Source organism: Colobus angolensis, unplaced genomic scaffold, assembly GCF_000951035.1.
Source record: "Colobus angolensis palliatus isolate OR3802 unplaced genomic scaffold, Cang.pa_1.0 Scaffold407, whole genome shotgun sequence".
Classification (NCBI taxonomy): Eukaryota; Metazoa; Chordata; class Mammalia; order Primates; family Cercopithecidae; genus Colobus; species Colobus angolensis.
In genome coordinates this window covers 294,501-314,965 of record NW_012117455.1, presented here as the reverse complement: position 1 = coordinate 314,965, position 20,465 = coordinate 294,501, and the positions used below count along the sequence as shown (strand labels likewise).

Here is a 20,465-nt window from a genome sequence, read left to right as displayed (position 1 = left end):
AACTGCTTGAGCCCAGGAGGTGGAGATTGCCGTGAGCCAAGATTGGGCCACTGAACTCCAGCCTGGGCGACAGAGACTCTGTCTAAAAAAAAAAAAAAAAAAAAAGGAACGTTACCATGTACTCCATGAGCATGTACAATTATTATTTGTCAGTGAAAATAAAATGAAACCCACACACACCCCCTCAAGATCCATGCTTATAATTAGGTAAACAGAATTTTGACCAAAGCACCACAACAATTAAACAGAAAGGTCTTCTCCACAGATGGTGCTGGAATAACTAGACATCCATATGGAATGAAGGAATCTCAACTCTAGTCTCATACCATCCATAAAAAGTTAATTCAAGATGGATCATAGATTTAAACATAAATGCTAAAATTAGAAAGCTTGAAGGAAACATGGATGAATATCACTTGGGGGTTTCTTAGGCAGGACATAGAAAAAGTCTATAAAATAGACTTCATCCTAATTAAAAACTTCTGCCCAGTAAAAGATACTGTTAAGAAAATAAGCAAGCTGGCTGGGTGCGGTGCCTCACGCCTGTAGTCCCAGCACTTTGGGAGGCTGAGGCAGGTGGATCATGAGGTCAGGAGAACGAGACCATCCTGGCTAACACGGTGAAACCCTCTCTCTACTAAAAATACAAAAAATTACCCGGACATGATGGTGGGTGCCTGTAGTTCCAGCTACTCATGAGGCTGAGGCAGGAGAGGCATGAACCCAGGTGCCAAAAAAAAAAAAAGCAAGCCATACACTGGGACTAAATATTTGCAAAACAACTATCTGACAAAGGACTGATGTCCAGAATATGTAATCAACTCCTACAACATTTTTTTTTCTTTTTTTGAGACAGTCTTGCTGTGTCACCTAGGCTGGAGTGCGGTGGCGTGATCTCAGCTCACTGCAACCTCCGCCTCCCAGGTTCAAGTGATTTTCCTGCCTCAGCCTCCCAAGTAGCTGGAATTACAGGCGCAGGTGACTGCCACCCTGCCCAGCTACTTTTTGTATTTTTAGTAGAGATGGGGGTTTCACCATGTTGGTCTCGAACTCCTGACCTCAAGTGATCCTCCCACCTCGGCCTCCCAAAGTGCTGGGATTACAGGTGTGACCCACCATGCCTGGCCAACTTCTACAACTTAATGAAGAGACCAACAATCGGATGAAATATGGGCAAGATAATTGAACAGCTAAGTCACAAAAGAAGATATACCTATGGCCAATAAGTACATCATTAGGAGTCATCAGATAAATGACAATGAAAACTGCAACGAGATATACTATACGCCCATCAAAATGGCTCAATTAAAGTCTGACACCGCCAAATGTTGCTAAGGAAGGAAGATACTAGAACTCTCATACATTGTTGGTGACAGTAAAAATTCTATGATCACTTTGGGAAAAGATCTGGCCGTTTCTAAATAGACCACCTATCCCATGACCCAAGAGTTCCACTCCTTGGCATTTACTCCCCCAAACTGAAGATTGTGTTTTCAAAGACTTATACAAGCCTGTTCACAGCAGCTTTATTCATAATGGCTCCAAACTGTAAACAGCCTAGGTGTTCATCAATTGAATAAATAAGCAGTGGTAGAGCCATACTCAGAAATAGAGAGGAAGGAACTACTGATACCTACAAAACATGGATGAGTATCAAAAACATTATGTAGGCTGGGCTCCATGGCTCATACCTGTCATCCCAGCACTTTGGGAGGATGAGGTGGGAGGACTGCTCAAGGCCAGGAGTTGAGGCTGCAGTGAGCTATGATGGTGCCCCTGCACTCCAGCCTGGGCAACAGGGTGAGACTGTCTCTAAGACAAAACAAAAACAAAAACAAAAACAAGAAAAGAAAAATTGATGAATGGAAGGATATGTAATAAAGCGAATACACTCACATGTCATTGACGGGGATACATTCTGAGAAATGCGTCATCAGGTGATTTAAAAAAAATTAATATTCCCAAACATGGATAGAAGGATGTTTTGTTTTATTTTTATTTTTAGAGACAGGATCTCGCTATTCCCAGGCTGGAGTGCAGTGGCGCAGTCATAGCTCACTGCACACTTGAACTCAGTCCTCCTGCCTTGACCCCCCAAAACACCGGGATTACAGGTGTGAGTCACCATGCCCAGCCTGCAATGTTATCATTGTATGAACATCACAGAGTGTTCTTACCCAAACCTAGATAGTATAGCCTATTGCTCCTGGGTTACAAACCTTTACAACATGTTACTGTACAGAATACTGTAGGCAACTGTAACCCAATGGTATTCGTGTATCTAAACATATAAAAACTATAGTAAAAATACAGTATAAAAAATAAAAATGGTACATTTATGTAGGGCACTTACCGTGAATGGAGTTTGCAGGGCTGGAAGGGTGAGTGAGTAGAGAGTGAATGTGAAGGCCTGGGACTCACGGTTACTCTGAATTTATAAAAAATCTTCAAGAATAAAATGATCTTAGCTTACTGTTAACTTTTTTACTTAATAAACTTCTAAATTTTTTTCAACCATTTGACCCCTTTGTAACAACACTTAGCTTAAAACACAGATACACTGGAGTGGATAGGAATTTTCCAGTTCTAGGGTCATCTAATGGGACCTCCATTGTTGAAGGCAAGGCATGACTGTACAGCAAAATGGTAACAATGACCTAGGTGGTGTATGCTTGAAAATCTTCATAATAAAATCTCACGGGGAAAACTGGACAAATACAAAGTGATGAAAATGGACAGAGCCACAGTGCTTGGTCTCCAGCCCAGCTCCAAAATCAAAGGACTACAGAACTATTTGCAGGGAAACACAGAAGTTCCCACTCTGACGCCTGCCTCCAGATCTGGCTACCATATTCAAGAAGACCCCAGACCATAGCCTTGTTGTCATAATATGCCCCTGGGCCTCGGTATCAAAAGGCCAGAAGTACCATCCTAGGATTTTATGCCCAAAAGATATGTCAGGAAAGCCTGGTGTGTGTGTGTGGAGGAGGAAGTGGGTTAGCCCATCTCACCTGTTCTGTTTTTGACAGGGTCTTGCTCTGATACCCCAGCTGGAAGCACAGTGGTGCTCACTGCAGCTTCAACTTCCTGGGCTCAAGCAATCCTCCTGCTTCAGCTTCCTGAGTAGCTGGGACAACAGACGAACACCACCATACCCTGCCAATTTTTAAATTTTCTGTAGAGACAGGGTTTCATCATGTTGCCCAGGCTGGTCTTAAACTCCTGGCTCAAGCGATCCACCTGCCTCCACCTCCCAAAGTGGCAAGATTGCAGGCATGAGCCACAGCTCACCTGTTTTAAGTTATTTGATGCAGCAGAGAAAACAAAGGTCTGGGCATGTATGAAAGCTCCTCCGGGTGTTTAATTCTAAGTCAAATTCCAGTGACTATGTCTGCTCCCATTGATAGAAGCAAATGCAGTAAGGGTTTCAGATCAAAAGCATAATCTTTAAATACAACTACAATTTACTGTGTACTTGCGCATGCTGGGCATTGTATGTAATTTCATTTAATCCTCACAACTACCCTGTGAAATTACTTTCCTTTGATTTTTGAGACAGATTCTTGCTCTGTCACCCAGACTGGAGTGCAGCAGCCCAATTTCAGCTCACTGCAACCTCCACCTCCCAGGTTCAAGTGATTCTCCTGTGGTCCCGAGTAGCTGGGACCACAGGCATGTGCCACCAAGCCCGGCCAATTTTTGTATTTTTTGTAGAGATGGGGTCTCCTTATGTTGCCCAGGCTGGTCTTGAACTCCTGGGTTCATGTGATCCTCCTGTCTTGGCCTCCCGATGTGTTGGGATTATAGACGTGAGACACTGTGCTGGGCCCCCTCTTTTTCTTTCTAAAAGAAGGGTCAGACTCTCCTCATTTCTCCCTGTGAGTGCTGCTGACTTGGCAGTCTGGCAGCCCTCTCTACACACTCCTGCATACACCTTTCTTTACTGCCTGTCTCCATCCCACCTTCACACTTTCCACTGAGCCGTGGGTGCTGACTGCTCTAGGAGGGGTGGGCAGTTTTTTTTTTTTTTTTTTAAGAGACAGGGTCTCACTGTGTTGTCCATGCTGGTCTTGAACTCCTGGGCTCAAGTGATCCTCCCATCTCAGCTTGCAGGTGTGACAGAGGCTCTTGATTGGGGAAATTGTCTCACAAATTGGAATCTGTATGATGCCCTGGGACTTCAGCATGAGTGGTAAGGGTCCTCATTCCTCCCACCCTTCTACAAGGCCACTTACCACCAGGGCTCAGCTTGGAACTGAAGAGCTGGCCCATCGCGGCAGGTACAGCAGTTAGGGGTAAAAAGAAAAAGAAAAAAATCCATGAACATCAGCTTTGGTGGCTTAGCAGATTTTTTAGGAGTGTGAAATTTATCTGTGTATTACTAGAGAGCAAAAGCATCATTCATTTATTAAAAAAAGAGAGGGGAGAAAACCAGAGTCCTATGAAAATGTCTTTAATTTTCATCTTTTGGAAATACATTTTTCATTTTTATTTCCACCATACAAAAATGTGAAATATCTAACAATGATCTATCTGAAGCAGGTAAAGCAAAGCAGCGCCATGAGCGTTTGTCGTTGCTGTGATCTGTTTAAACAGAGAATGGGCTGGGACATGTAGATTTGCACGATTTCACACACACACACACACACACATATATGCATACACGCTGCCGTACCCCGAGACCACCATCCAAACGAACAGAGACTCTGGAAAGTAAACACAGCGCCATGATAAGAACAGAAGTTAAGCCTTTTACTCGTACATCCCCCGTGAGAAACTCACGTCTTAGGAAAAAGGAACTCTACATAAATATGCCCAACGGCCAAGGGCATACAGCAAGCCCCCTCATGGGTGGACGTGAGTGAACATCTTCCTGATGGAAGGACAAGTGTGAGAACGTCATGTTTTCAGGCATCTATGGTGGGAAGCAGGGAGGCACAACTGATTTCTCCACTGGGAGATCAACTGAGGGCTGCAACCGCCTCAAAATCTCAGCGTGAGAAGATGCACAGGCAGGAGAGTACACCCCCAAATTCACGATCACGGCAGCTGGAACGTCAGCTCTTTCTGCAGATTTCACAGCCGACACTCCCCATCAGGCGGGTTCTTAAGCACACTGGGTCATGACAGGAAAGGCCTCACACAAGCAACATGGAATTCACTGGTTAAGCACGTACACATTCATGACAGCCTACAACCGTGATGAGTGTCAACGTTAACAGGCAGTTAGATTAAAAAGGGAAAAAAACCACAGCCACAAAAATAAAACCTGTTCCCCCCACCCCCAGGAGACAACTAGGTTTCCAACCCCTCCCATACCACATTTGATTAAGTTAAATACAGTATGGCTTCCAAATGTGCCAGCCGGCTCTTGCTCACAGCGACAGCACCAGTGGTTTGCTGCCCTCAGGTCCTGGTTACCATGTGTCAGGAACTTCAAAGAGTGTGGCAGGGCTGTTCATCGAGATGCTTCCTGGTGGGAAAGAATGAAACAATATGAACAGCAGGACGGCACCTTGAGGAGAACACGACACGACCAGCAGAGAGACAGAGGGCCTGTGACAGCTGCACATGGGGCCAGCGTCTGGCGGCACAGTCGCGCTGGAAAGAGTCCACAGACAGGTCTTGTCTAAGGAGGGCACTGCCCAGCATGGGAAGGTGAAACCACAGAAACATCACGGGGGGCAGAGGAAGCACCTCCCCACCTCCAGCATCTATCTGTCTGTTTCACAGGAGTTAAACTGTAGCCATGCACAGTATTCCTCACTGAGCACCATGCTGGATTCTTTGCTGGCACTACAGTGGGCATTTAATTCATACAATCTTCATTAAAAGGCCACCAAGGTGGTACCACTATCCCCATTTTACAGATGCAAGAACAGATTGAGAGAAGTGGGGTAATATTACCGGATGTACAGAGCTAGCAAGTGGCTGAGATGGGGTTTGAATCCTCCCACAGGACCAAGATCCCTGCCAAAGTCCCCGGAAACTGAGTTTCTCTGTGCTGTGCTGTGGCTATGCCTAGGTGAGAAATCTCAGGTGGGCAGCTGTAAGGCAGAGGGAAGCCAACGAGTGGGGGTTCCAATATCTCAACAGGGGCAAAAGAAGGTTGCAGCTTTTTCCAGCTTCGGTGAAGCTGGCTGGGGTCCTCTTCTTGGATTGAAAAGATCTCTTCAGTGACAAAGTTTCACCTCAATATCAGAAGTCTTTCTTTTTTATTCATGCCACTTTCTACAATAGCAGCAGCTGCGGCCAGCAACTGAGCTGGGATCTGGACTTCAGTGAATGTGAGGGAAGTCAGGAAAGAACATGTTCATAATGGAAAGTGTGGCCCGACCAGGCATCAGCTGCACAAGTGGTGCCATGCGTGAAGTCATAAAGTAGGGCTGCCGGGGAAAACTGGCAGTCTCTCTTCTAGCCAAGATTTCAGAAAGGGAGAGAAATCTTTGATGATACCTCCAATGGGAAATAACTTTTAAATATGGAGGGGGTGCAGTGTCTTACAAACTAGGGAATCATATCTTTGAGTTCAGAGTGGTTATCATCAATAACAGGGATGCCTAAAGATAATGAAGTCTAAACACAAGAAAGAACATGCAGAGAATTTCAGCTAACGTGAGAATTCCCACTTCTGATCATTTACTGTGATAAGATCCAGGGAGTTAGGATGAAGAGACCGGGAGAGGGTAATTGGAATCTTTTCTGCCCTGGGTCTCATCACTGTGAACAGGCACATTCTGGGACTCCCAGTAAAGACGGCGAGACCACTCCTGAGAAGTGAGGGTGGGCAGGAGATGATCCACTGAAAAGGACTCAGGGGTCCAGGCAAGGGGCCTCTGATAACCTGCAGCTAGCCTGGCCTTCCCAGTCACACACTGATACAACAAACACTTAACTGTATGAAAAGAAACATCCACTAAGGGCACTTTTATAATTCACATATGAAAGAAATATGGCAGTAGCCAATTAGCCATTCTAAAGGTAAAAGCTACAAGGCCAAATGTGGGGAACTGAAGTAAATTAAATCCAGTTCACAGGAAAGAGGAAGATAAATTGCTAAAAGCAACTGCACTGCAATACTTGTAATCTGCACCTGCCATTAATTGGGGTGTGTGTGTGAGCGCACAGTGAGCTATCAGACATACAGGAAGTGGTTCCATGAAGAGCTAACAGGAAATAATGGAATAAGCAAAAAGTTCTGGAGTAAGGCAAGTCAGGTTGGACCATTTTACTAGCTGCATGACCTTGAACAGGTCTCACTGCTTCGTCTAAAAGATGGACCTAGTACTATTTTATGTTGCATAGGACTTCTGTGATACAGCAAAGTTGCTGGGTAAGTTTTTAATGAACGCTAGGTCTCTTCCCTTTATCAATAAGCTGATCCAACATGAAAAGAAAAGCCAATCTAGAATATATTTGTAAAACACTTAAAAGGACTTGCATCCAGAATCTATAAAGAACTCTCAAAATGCAGTCAGAAAATAACCCCAGAAAAAAGGGAAAAAATGAAAAGATATTTCACCAAATAAGAAATCCAGATGGCAAAAAAATCACAGGAAAAGATGCTTATTAGTCATTAGGGAAATAAAAACCAAAGCCACAATGAGATACCACTACATACCCATTAGAACTGCTGAACAAACAAGCAAAAGGGGTGTGTATCAATATCAAGTACTGGTGAAGGTACAGAGTGAGCCGAAGCCTTGTATCCTGCTGGGGAAAATCCAAAATGGTGAAGCCACTTTGGAAAGACTGTATCAGTTTCTCATAAAGTTAAATATACAGTTATCATACGACCCAGCAATCCCACTCCTAGATATTTACCCAAAGAAAATGAAAACTTAATTCATACAAAAACCTGTACACAAATATTTATAGCAGCTTGATTCTTGGTTGCCAAAAACTGGCAACAACCTAAATGTCCTTCCCCTGGGCGATGGATAAACAGTGATACCTGCATACAGTGGAATACTACTTAGCAGTAAAACAGAGTGAACTGAGGATACACGCAACACCACAAATCTCAAACGCATCATGCTAAATGAAAGAAGTTAAATGAAAGACTCAAAAGGCTAACTATTGCATGATTCCAGGTATATGACATTCTGGAAAAGGTAAAATCGCAGGGACAGAAAGAAGACCAATGGCTGCTGGGATCTGTGTGGGGGTTGGGGGAAGGATCAACTCCAAAGGGGCATGAGGGAAATTTCTGGAGTGATGGAGTTCTATATCTTGATCATAGTGGTGGTTATACGACTGTACACAGATGTCAAAACTCATCAAATCGTATACCTGAAAGTGATGACTTTCATTGGGTGCAATTATATCTTACTGAAGCTGACCTGGCAAAAGATATTAAGAACAGTGTTTTAAAAGAAAACCAACAGAATGTTAATATGAAATACTATGCTTGTAGTTAAGATTATTTAAAGGGGGAAAAGGCAGGATACAAGCTGCATGCAGGGTGTGAGGTTGGCCGCAGAGCAAGAATGCTTGTTACCACAGCATCAAGTAGGGGGCTGGGGGGGCTTGTCTTCTATTTTTCTGCATTTTCCAAATTTTCATGCTGAGTACGTTATTTTTATTAACCAAAACAACAAAAAATTAAAAGATGGGGAACACAAAAGGTGAATATTTCTGCTTTTCTCTCCTTTACCTAACTGGAGTTGAAATGGAGAAACTTGAAGGCGTAGGCATTGCTTTTTCCAGGTGAATCCCAAATGGAATCTAAGAAGCTGCACAGGACACCAGAAGCTTCCCACTGTATCCTCTTCCACAGAGTGGAATCTGTACACAGGAAGGTCCTTTGGGAAGCTGCACACAAATTTCTAACTAGGAAACGCTCAAGGGGGTATGCCTTGGGGCCAATTTCCCACACTAAGAAGGTGAGCCCCCTTCCTGCAAGGCTGATGACATCCTGGAGTTGCCAGGAGGAACAGGGAGGGCACAAATGCACAGAGTGCCCTGCCTCTGCCTCACTGCACAGCAGCCCACACCTCCTTCACCACGTTCACTGCAAACCACACTTGAACATAGTAATTAAAAGGCTCCTTGGGAGGTTGCTCGGCTGCCTCAGCCTGGTCTCTCAGGTGACCGACAGCAGCAGCTGTAGATCTTGTTTCTGACTTTAATGAGACCTGTAACAGCATGAGGAGACTGCTGCTCTAAGTAGGTTTCTAAATTTTTATACTGTAACCCTCAGGGTTTCAGCTTGAAAAGTTCAGCAGGTTAGTCAAGACTCCAATAAAACTCCAGGTTCTTTGGCAAACACTTAAAAGGTCTAACATGTTGTTTTAAATGTTAGGGGGGAAAAGACTTTGAACAATGTCTCTATTTACAGGACAAAAAATAACCAGGAACAGTCAATGTATCTCCTTTGGGCACGCCTCTGTAAACACTGTCTAACTAAGGTGCTGATGGAACCTGTGCCTAGGGACCAGCCAGCAGTATTCTCAGAATGGTCAGCCCAGGCAGCATCAGACCATCCATGTGACCCTGAGATTTTCCAGAGAAGTGGGGGGGTGGACAACATTTCTCCAGGCCCCAGGAACACACCAACAAGAACAAGTATGTGACAGAAATCATCAATTAAACATGACCTGGGAAAACAGTCACACTTCCTAAAGACATTTTATTCTAGCATTAATGGCACGCAGAAGTTTTCCTTTGCGTACCAATTGAGTATGTACCTAGAACTGCTCGGATGGAAAGTGGCTGGCACTACCAATCAACACAGTCATATCAATAGAAAAGGAGGGAACTTACGCTGTACGTTCACCTCCTGAAAATAGGATCGAAACAACCACACTTAAGAGAAAAATATTTGCTGAGTACATAGTATATACATAAACTAGAAGGCCTGAAGGAGAGTGGTCACTCGGCTTCCCTTCCCTTCCTCCCTCCTCTTTCTCTCTCTCTTTTTCTCTTTCTTTCTCTCTCTTTCTTGTTTTCTCTCCCTCTTTCTTTCTTTCGACTGAGTCTTGGAGTCTTGCTCTGTCGCCCAGGCTGGAGCGCAGTGGCGCCATGTGTGCTCACTGCAACCTCAGCCTCCCGCCTCAGCCTCCCAAGTAGCTGGGAGGACCACCATTCACAGCTAATTTTTCGATTTTTAGTAGAGACAGGGTTTCGCCATGTGGGCCAGGCTCGTCTCGAACCCCTGACCCAAGGAGATAGACTAACAGGCGTGAGCCACCATGCCCAGCCTGCTTGGATTTCTATCGAGTGACTTTATCACATGAAAGTCTAGATTGGTAATTGTTTCTGATCTAGAACAGCTGCAAGAAACACTCACCTTTGTAAAGAATCCTTCATTTCCTCTAAAGTTGGGATAAGTTCTCCCAGCCTCCCACATATATAGATACTTTTAAGTCTGCAACTCTAAGCCTCAGTTTCCTCTGTACAACTGGGAAAGAGTATCTGTGCCTTACTGCATGTTTAAAAGGTCTAGACAAGACAATAAAGGATGTTCCTAGCACACTAATAGTATAAACCCAATAAATAGTCCTTTCTTTCACTATTTATGTCATTTTGTTATTTGGGATTGGGTCTCTAGTACTTAATTCTTAGTGTATCTTCAATATTAAAAATGTATACTATGAGGTCATGTGCTTGGGTCAAGAAAAAAATCAAAAGAAAAAGAACAGATACAAAGAGATTACATTTTTTTTTTTTTTTTTTTTGAGACGGAATTTCGCTCTTGTCACCCAGGCTGGAGTACAATGGCACAATCTCAGCTCACTGCAACCTCCGCCTCCCTGGTTCAAGCGATTCTCCTGCCTCAGCCTCCCGAGTAGCTGGGATTACAGGTGTACACCACCATGCCAGGCTAATTTTTGTATTTTTAGTAGAGACGGGGTTTTGCCAGGTTGGCCAGACTGGTCTCGAACTCTTGACCTCAGGTGATCTGCCCGCCTCGCTCTCCCGAAGTACTGGGATTACAGGCGTGAGCCACTGCACTGGCGAGATTAAATTTTTAAAAATGTGTTTTGTGTGGTATTTGTTGAGCACCAGTTGTTCTGGAATTGCTACAACATAGGCTATTCCAGCAACCTAATTTTTGCTACTTCCTCCTTGGAGGAAGTGCCCTTTTATGTCTTTCATGCCCTCACTGCCAGTGCTGGGCCCCCAAGCCCTCGAGGATCTGAGTACCTGCTGAGACACTTTTCTGAGTACCGGAGCTCAGACCCAATGCCTCAGCACCGTTTTGGGTTGGACAGACTTCGTCACGCCGTGCCTAGCACTCTAATACAGTTCCCGCCACCACCCGAACCAGACCCTTGCGGCTCCTGACACACTCTAAATACCTCTGAGAGTTTAATGCAGACCCTTAACAGGGCTTGAACTTTGTACTCGCACTCATTATGGGACCTTATTAAAGTAAATGAGCAAGCCAAATTGGTTGATTCCACAGGTTCCGCACCTGATATCCTGACCTACATCCTGCTGATACTAATAGGATTAAACACTGAAAACAAACCAGGTGGAAAGGATCCATTAAGTTTCCACCTGGCACCGTCAGGGGTCTTGCTCCATGAATGGTGCTCCAGAAGAAAGCTCGATTCACTCAAGTTCTCTGATTCAATTAAAAGTTGTCAAGATGTCTCTTTCTCTCTCTCTCTTTTTTTTTGGTAGCGCTGAAAAAGAAGTACAAAATCTACAATTTTTTTTTTTTAGCTCAAATCTTGTGGTAGTGACAGCTTTACTGTCAATGGGAGGAAAAAAAAACCCCTATTTTAATTACAGTATTATAAATTCAAAACCCTAAATAACTTATAGAAAGTTTTCACTTAAAACGATGAAAGCTATAAAAGGAACTAATCTATTAATGCCGTCTATTATTAGTTATTTCAATTTTAATATTTTTCAGATTATGATGATATAGAGGGGAAAAACGAAAAGTCTGTCCCTGAGAAGTAATAAACTAAAAAAATCCAGAAAAGACAGGTATGAAGGACAGGAATACAAGAGGGGAAACCCTCCTGCCCCTCTAAATCCTGCTCAGTATGATCTCTAGAAATCATGCTGACATTTATTATTTTAACATTTGTTGAGCACATGAAACATGACAGTGGTAATAAAGGTATCAAATTTGAAGACTAAGGATGTTACAGATTAAAAACTTCTCCAATACTTTTTCTTTCTTTTTTTTCTTGAGACAGGTCTCGCTGTGTCCCCCAGGTTGGAGTGCAGTGATAGGATCATAGCTTATTGCAGTCAAAACTCCTGGGCTCAAGCGATCCTCCCGATTCAGCCTCCTGAGTAGCTGGGACTACAGGCCCGTGTGGTTAGTATTTAATTTTTTTTTTTTGTAGAGACAAGGTCTCACTATATTGCTCAGGCTGGTATCAAAACTTCTGGGCTCAAGCCATCCTCCTGCCGCAGCTTCTCAGAGTGGTAGGATTATCGTTCTAAGCTACCATGCCTGGCCCCCTCCAATAGTTAATTCAGGGAAAGGAGAGGAGGTAAGTAAAGAGACACACCCAGAGTCAAGGAGACAGCTAAAACATCCAATCCAGGCTTCAAACATGAGTTTAAGTTTTCTGTTGAAATTCAGTTTCAGCATAATGTATAAAAAGCATATGTGACATTTTTGCCACTTGTCTGTTTTCATTAATATCAATGAGATTCAGAAAACTCCCCACAGTCAGATCGGGCCACAGGCAAAAGTGGATTAATTAAAACAGTGATTTCATAGCTTGGGTATGAATCAAGTTCCACCGCTTGACTACTACTTTCCTTTGATTTGATTGTTAGTTCTGCTAACCGTGACAACTGTCACGATGTGAGACAAAGGAGAATGATTATAATTGTGTCTGGGTCAGTGTCTCTCAACACATAACCTTGGTTAAAAGCACTGGCTTTCTTGTGTGTGTGTGTGTATGTGAGACAGGGTCTCACTCTGTTGCTCAGGATGGAGTGCAGTGGTGTAATCTTGGCTCAGTGTAGCCTTGACCTCCCTGGGCTTAGGGAGTCCCCTTACTTCAGTCTCCTAAGTACTACAGGGACTACAGGCACGCACCACTACACCTGGCTAATTTTTGTATTTTTAGTAGAGACATGGTTTTGCCATGTTGGCCATGCGGGTCTTGAACTCCTGACCTCAAGTGATCCACCCGTCTTGGCCTCCCAAAGTGCTGGGATTACAGGCATGAGCCACCGAGCCTGGCCTCACCGGCTTTCTTGTAGGACAGACTTAATGGCTCTGGGAGTTTGGGTAACTCACACAACCCTTTGGGCCTTCGTTTTCTTAACTGTAAAATGGATAATGATGACTATCTCAAGGATTTAAATGAAATAATTTCTGTTACACATTAGGCATTGTCCTGGCCCCAGTAGTAAGCACTCAATAAGCAGTGGCTATAATAACTGTCATTGTGACTGCTGCCTTGCTGGACCACCCCCAGCAGCAGGGAATGGCCTTTTCCATGTGCTGACTGACAAGATGCCCTTCTGGCCTCTTGCTCTGGCCCTGTGTGGCGTGTGTGCATGAAGGGCTGAGTGAGGCACATCTGTGGGTTGGAGAGGACATGGGATTCAGCTCAGGCGGGCCTGGGTCTGCCTTTCGGCTGTGCTTCTTAAGAGCAGCATGGCCCTGCACACTTGGCCTCCCTGAGCCCAGGCATCTGCTTCATCAAATAAGGATGATGAAATAAGGAGAGAAATGGCTCCTACTACAGCATCTAGCATGTAGTAGACTCTCAACAGGTGCTAATTTCCTGTTTCGTTTGCTTCTTATATAATTCTGCTTAGGACAGAAATCCAGGTTGCCTGGGGGTTTTGCTGGAAACAGTGAAAACTCTGCTACTGAAAATAACATGTAGGAGGGGCCTCAGCACACATTTAAATGCACATTTTAAATACTGAGGCTGCTTTAAACACATCAGCAAAATCTCTACACCACGGAGGAGAGAGAGATTACCAAAATAGACTAGCCATCTTTAACAAGGAGACCCCCCCCAGGCCTTACGCTACCCGAGCCAGAGCTTTTTAGGATTCCTCAAATTAAATTAAATTGATCCTAAAAATATCTGCTCTGGTGGAAGACTACATGGGCTTTGCCACCAAGTGAAGCCTTGCTATAATTTCTCCCCCAAAATAGGAGTTTCTAGAGCATTTAAAGAGTCCACAGCCTTCAGCAAGATCCAATACAAACCTGCTGGAGAAAGCTCCTTCTTCATTCTTTTTAATTTCTTGGCCTTTTTCCTTCCCTCTGAGAGGGGCTCTGCACAGGAGTCAGTCTGCTCAAGCTCAGCGTCGGAAATCTCCCCCGACACTCCGTCCTCCAGGCCAGTTTCCTCTTGACTAGGACTCAAATTTCTCTTTCCTACTGTGCTGGGAGCTGTAAAACTGAAATGCAAAAAGTGTAACAACATGAAAGGTGCTGAGAGTTACAGGAAGACTAGTCTATAAAAATATTTTAATACTCTTAATTCTATTAACACTCAGCCAGCCATCAACAACATGGGTAGCTGCTGCCTCTGTGTAAAAATTAAAGACCTTATTATGAACTGAAGTCTGAAAGTTTACCTATAACAAGCTTATTCAGAAAAAAGTCCTAAATTATGCTTCTAAATAGATATATACAAATCTAAGGTGATCCGAGTGCTCAAGAACAAATTTGTAAAGTTCCTAGTTTCTATTTTGATAAAACTATTGTAACCGAATAGTAGAATAGAATAGTAGAGACACTATAACTAAATAATAGTTTTGATTACATTAAATCAGAAGATAGGATTATTCCCTTCATGACTGCCTAATGGATAAACAGCAGAACTGCAGAATTCTTCAATCAGTTTGCTATCCCACTGCTTAAAATTTGGATACAGTTACAGAGCACACCTCACCTTCATGTAATCCTCTTCCTTTCCAAAAAGATGACTTGTTAAATGTATAATTAAATCTGGTTTCATTTTGAAAGCTTTATAGGATTTGACATATTGAATTAAATCAGATTATGTGTCCCGATTTTTCCTTAAGAAAATGTTCCCTGAAATATAACTAGATAAAAACCGCATCCACATAGCCAGTGAGTCCTTTCTCCTCTAAATGGGTCTTAGAGATTTTTTTATTATAGCCCCCAAGTTATGAAAAGTCCCAAATACATTCAAGGCATTCTATTTAGGAGATGCCATTCAAGCACACGGGGAGGGTGGGGAGAGAGATAAAATGATCCTATCAGCTTTTCCTAGGAGGTGGGTGCTTTTAAATTTTATCTATCTATCTATCTATCTATCTATCTATCTATCTATCTATCTATCTATCTATCTATCTATGTATCTATCTATCTATCTAATTATTTCTGAGACACGGTCTTGCTCTGTCACCTAGGCTGGAGTGCAGTGGTGCAATCTTGGCTCACTGTAGCTTCCATCTCCCGGGTTCAAGTGATTCTCCTGCCTCACCCTCCCAAGTAGCTGGGTAATTTTTTTTTTTTTTCCTGAGACAGAGTCTCACTCTGTCCCCTAGGCTGGGGTGCAGTGGCACAATCTCAGCTCACTGCAGCCTCTGGCCCCCGGGTTCAAGCGATTCTCCTGCCTCAGCCTCCTGAGTAGCTAGGATTACAGACATGTGCCACGAAGCCCAGCTAATTTTTGTATTTTTAGTAGAGACAGGGTTTCACCACGTTGGCCAGGCTTGTCTCGAACTCCCGACCTCGTGATCTGCCCACTTCGGCCTCCCAAAGTGCTGGGATTATAGGCTTGAGTCACCACGCCCAGCCTCTGCTAATTTTTGTATTTTTAGTAGAGGTGAGGTTTCGCCATGTTGGCCAAGCTGGTCTTGAATGATGGACCTCAAGTGATCTGCCCGCCTTGGCCTCCCAAAGTGCTGGGATTACACGTGTTGAGCCACCACGCCCAGCCAGGAGGTGAATAGTTTAAAATGTTCTATATAAAGAACTCTGGCTCCCTAAATATTCAAGTTCCTCCACATTACTCCTGCACTCAACATCTTCCCTGAATCTGCCAACTGCACTTGACGGTACACTCAGGGGACGGAGGAGAACACACTGCCTTCCTGGTGGTTCTCTAAGGCATGGGAAGCAGAAGAGGCTGGAGCACTCATCCTCCTATGACTGGCTGGCTAGCCTTTCATTTGTCCTCTTTTTCATGTCTATTATAGACAGCTTTCTGAAACATCTCTTTTAATTGAGGGACTATGAAAAAAAGTGAGGGTATTAATGGTAATGTTTTGGGAGGGGGCTGTTAAAAATGCATGCTAAAGTTTCCTGTTTAAAAACTGATAATACCTTCAAGAAGATTTTTTAAAGACTAGAAAAAGTTTGGCTGATTTCAGAAAATTTAGAAAATTCAGAAAGTATAAGAAGATAATAAGGGTTCTTCCACCACGAAAGGGGAAGAGGCCTAAAAATTCCTTTGCATTGTAAATTCAGGAACCTGGTAGCCTCTGAGACATACATAAATGTTTAATGAAAACTCAGCTAGAACCACAGGCATTAAAAATACTCTATGAAATACAAAGTCTAGAAATAGCCCCAACTGTACATAGAAATCTACTGTATAACAGTGGTATCTCTAAATACTGGGGCATATATGGACTTTAAAATAATGGTGTTGGGACAAGCAGAAAAGGATAACATTAGAACCATTCCTCACACCATATGAAAGAATAAATGCCTAATGGATTAGATATCTAAATGCAAAAACGGGAACTTTACAGGTACTAAAAGAAAACACGGGTGAATGCCTCCAAAATCTAGGTGTAGAAAAAGGTTTTCTTGTCATGTCTCACAATCCAGACATAATAAAGGATTTATGAATGTGACCTCATAGATGTAAACATCTTTTGCAGGGCAATAAATAACATCAGCAAAGACAAATGACAGACCAGGAGGAAATATTTGCAACCTGTATCACCGATAAAGGGTTAATGTCTCTAACAAATTATAACTCAAACTTGAAGAGAAAAAGAAAGACCAAAAGTCCTATAGAAAACTGAAAAAACTATGAATAAACAGCTCATTACACCCACTCCTTAAACACATGAAAAGATGTTCAACTCCATTCATAAGGCAAAATAAAAACACTGAAATATCACTTCTCATCCACTAGGTTTTTAGACTGGCAAAAACCTTCAAAAGCTTGATAATATACTCCATTAGTAAACTGGGGAAATGGGTCCTTTCTCATATTACTGGTACGAATGCAAAATAGCACAACTTATTCTTATGGAAGGAATGTGGCAATATCTAACAAAACTGCATACACTTCCAGGAATTTAGAAGATATACCTCCTACAATGCAAAAATATGTATGTACAAGTTATTCATTACAGCATTATTTGGAACTGCAAAATACCGCAAAGTACCTAAATGTTTAAGCATCAAAAACTAGTTGAATACAAAACAGCACATACAATCAATGAACTACTAAGCAGTTACCAAAAAGAAAGATCTCAAAGAACCGAAAATGATTATGGAATGATTTCCAGTAAAATATGTGCAAAAAGCAAAGTGCAAAAGAACAACTTATGAACCTGGTATGCCCAATCTTGAATAGGGTGTGGGAGAGAATTGCAAACAAATCCTGAACCCTTTAGTAGGTTTGCTTCTGTAGTAGAATGAGTGAAGCAATTCTGAAAACACTTAGCTGTATGATAGCATTGGGTAAATCAGTAAATGTGCTGATGTTTCTGGAAGACAGACATAAACATATTAGAATAAGGGAAGATAAAGAAGAACCCTTTGAGGATAGACTGAAATTGGAGATATGGGTTTGGGCTTGTGATTTCTAAAGTAAGTATGCGTATATGTGTTCATATTTACGTATACATACACACATATATACACGTATATTTATTCAGGGATAGATAATTGTATCTATCCAGGCACAAAATTCCCAGCTCTGTCTACATAAAGGACATAGAAACACAGACACCACAGTAGCAATGGGCATATCTACTGTCCAGATCTTAGTTCCTAATACCCTACCAAAAGGAACCAGGGCTCCTCAAATAAGTGGCTGATTCCAGGCTCAAGGGAGATAAATTATAAAATGAGTCTAAAATATTTTGCAATACCAAAAAGTAAAAAACTTTTAGGCATGTCACAGGGAAATAGGAACTAGCTTGAACGGAAAGGACTCCCACTGGGAAAATCTGAGACAATGTATGCCCTCTAATTTATTAGGGGGCAGTAATAAATTCTGAATCATTGAAAAAAAAAAAAAAGGAATCCATGAGTCTACATTAATACGTAAGACAAGGAGAGGGAAGGGAAAGAAGAACTCCATCTCTCCACTATAAACCTAAATTTAAATTGCTTGGCACATCATCCAGGATCCTCTATCATCTGGGTCCCAATCTTCTTTCCTGGCCTATCTTTCACTAGGCAGCCAAGCTGCAGAGACTATATAGGTTTACCTAACAAAGTCCATCGTCCATACTCTCCCACATGCCCATCATCCCACCAGAAGTTTATCAGCCCAAATACATCCCACACTGCCCATTTCAATGTTACCGTTCATGCTAAGACCCTACTGCCCATCTCCTCCTGCTCAACATCACTCTCCTCCAGGAATGTTCCCAATCCCTCTTTACTGTTCTTTCCTTTCCATGCTTCCCATAACACTCTGCTTGTCTGTCTCAAGAGGACTTTAACTTGTTCATCTTATTTTTTACAACAAACCGAAACTAGGAGCAGTGCATCAACAGGAGAATGGACAAACTGGGCTATATTCATACAATGAAATATAATTCAGCAATTAAAACATGAATTACTGTTAACTCCAACAACACAGATGAATCTCAAACATTTCTAAGTGAATAAAGCCTTCACAGGAAAGGGTGGATATTTTATAAACCCATTTATATGAAATTCCAGAAAAGGCTAAACTAATCTTCAGAGAAAAAAATTCAGAAAAATGACGGGGATGGGACGGTAGGCAGGGATTGGCTGGTGGAACATGAGGGAACTTTCCGGGGTGATGTTAATTTTCTATGTCTTTATAGGAGTATGGTTTGGTCAAAACTCCTATCTTGGCCAGGTGTGGTGGTTCACACTTGTAATCCCAACAGTTAGGGAGGCCAAAGTAGGAGGATTGCTTGAGCCCAGGAGTTCAAGACCAGCCTGGGCAATGTGGCAGAACCCCATCTCCAAAGAAAAAAAATATATAAAAAATTAGCCAGGTACAGTGGTGACATGCCTGTAGTCCCACCTATTTGGGAGGCTGAGGTAGGAGGACTGCTTGAGTCTGGGAGTTTGAGGTTTCAGTGAGCCATGACCATCCCACTGCACTCCAGCCTGGGTGACAGAGACCCTGTCCCAAACAACAACAACCACTTCATATCTCAACATCATGTGGCTATTCTATGGACATAGAGATTGATTCATTTTAGCATTAACTGCAAGCAATGATTTTGAAGGCACTTACTAGAATACACTGGTTGTGTCCTAACACAACCAGTATGGTATTTTTGGCCAACAAGACCCATGCATCTGTAATGCTCCTCTCCATAAACAACTGCTATGCAACAGGGACTCTGCCAGATGTGCTTCTGCAAGGTTCTTGTTTCTATGTAACATTTAAGTTTACAAATAATTTTCCTGAACAGTTTCTCAATTAATTTACAACTTTATTTATTTAGGGATGGAGTCTTGCTCTGTTTACCCAGGCTGGAGTGCAGTGGTGCAATCTTGGTACACTGTAACCTCCATCTCCCGGGTTTAAGTGATTCTGGTGCCTCAGCCTCCCAGCTAATTTTTGTATTTTTAGTAGAAACAGGGTTTCACCACGTTGGCCAGGCTGGTCTTGAAATCCTGACCGCAGGAGATCCGCCTGCCTTGGCCTCCCAAAGTGCTGGGATTACACGCGTGAGCCACTGCACTCGGCATACAGCATATTTCTTAATTGCTAATCTGTAGTTTCTGCTCTCAAATAAGTCTTTTGCTTCCTAGGAGAGGTTAATGGTTATTAGGCATCCTGCCTGAGAAAGCTCTCAGATATATGTGGAATTAGTTTATTTCATATAATGTTTCTCTATATATGTAAGACCTGCCATCCTCTAATAAAAATAAAAGCTGTGATTATATCTCATATAACTTAACTATGGCAGTTTTAAATAAAAAATAGTTCTAATTATACATTAAAAACCAGATATATGTAACACTGCCTTTATAAATATGATTATATATTTGGAAGGTACTGCTGTGCACACGTGTGTGTGCACTCGTGTGTGTAGCATTCTCAATATCTGCATGTTGATGAGGCATTCTTTTATTAACTGATTTTAAATGTCAAAAGGTAAAATGAGAGGCAAAACAATCTCCCATTCGTATGGCCTCATTTTACATACAGATTATTTATTTATTTTATTTATTTATTTATTTATTTATTTATTTATTTATTTATTTATTGCTGTGCACACGTGTGTGTGCACTCGTGTGTGTAGCATTCTCAATATCTGCATGTTGATGAGGCATTCTTTTATTAACTGATTTTAAATGTCAA

The 20,465-nt window shown here is 42.5% G+C and overlaps 1 protein-coding gene across 1 annotated transcript in view; it reads right to left on the bottom strand.

Annotated features, from left to right (window-relative positions):
• Positions 1 to 4,437: 4,437 nt before the first annotated feature.
• PARN (poly(A)-specific ribonuclease) overlaps positions 4,438 to 20,465 on the bottom strand; it is a 232,538-nt gene continuing 216,510 nt past the window's right edge. The window contains exons 20-21 of the mRNA XM_011956026.1: positions 14,153 to 14,346; positions 4,438 to 5,473 (exon numbers count right to left, since the gene is read on the bottom strand). Of these exons, the coding sequence (XP_011811416.1) occupies positions 5,418 to 5,473; positions 14,153 to 14,346 (250 nt within the window). The 3' untranslated portion in view covers positions 4,438 to 5,417. The remainder of the gene's footprint in view (positions 5,474 to 14,152; positions 14,347 to 20,465) is intronic.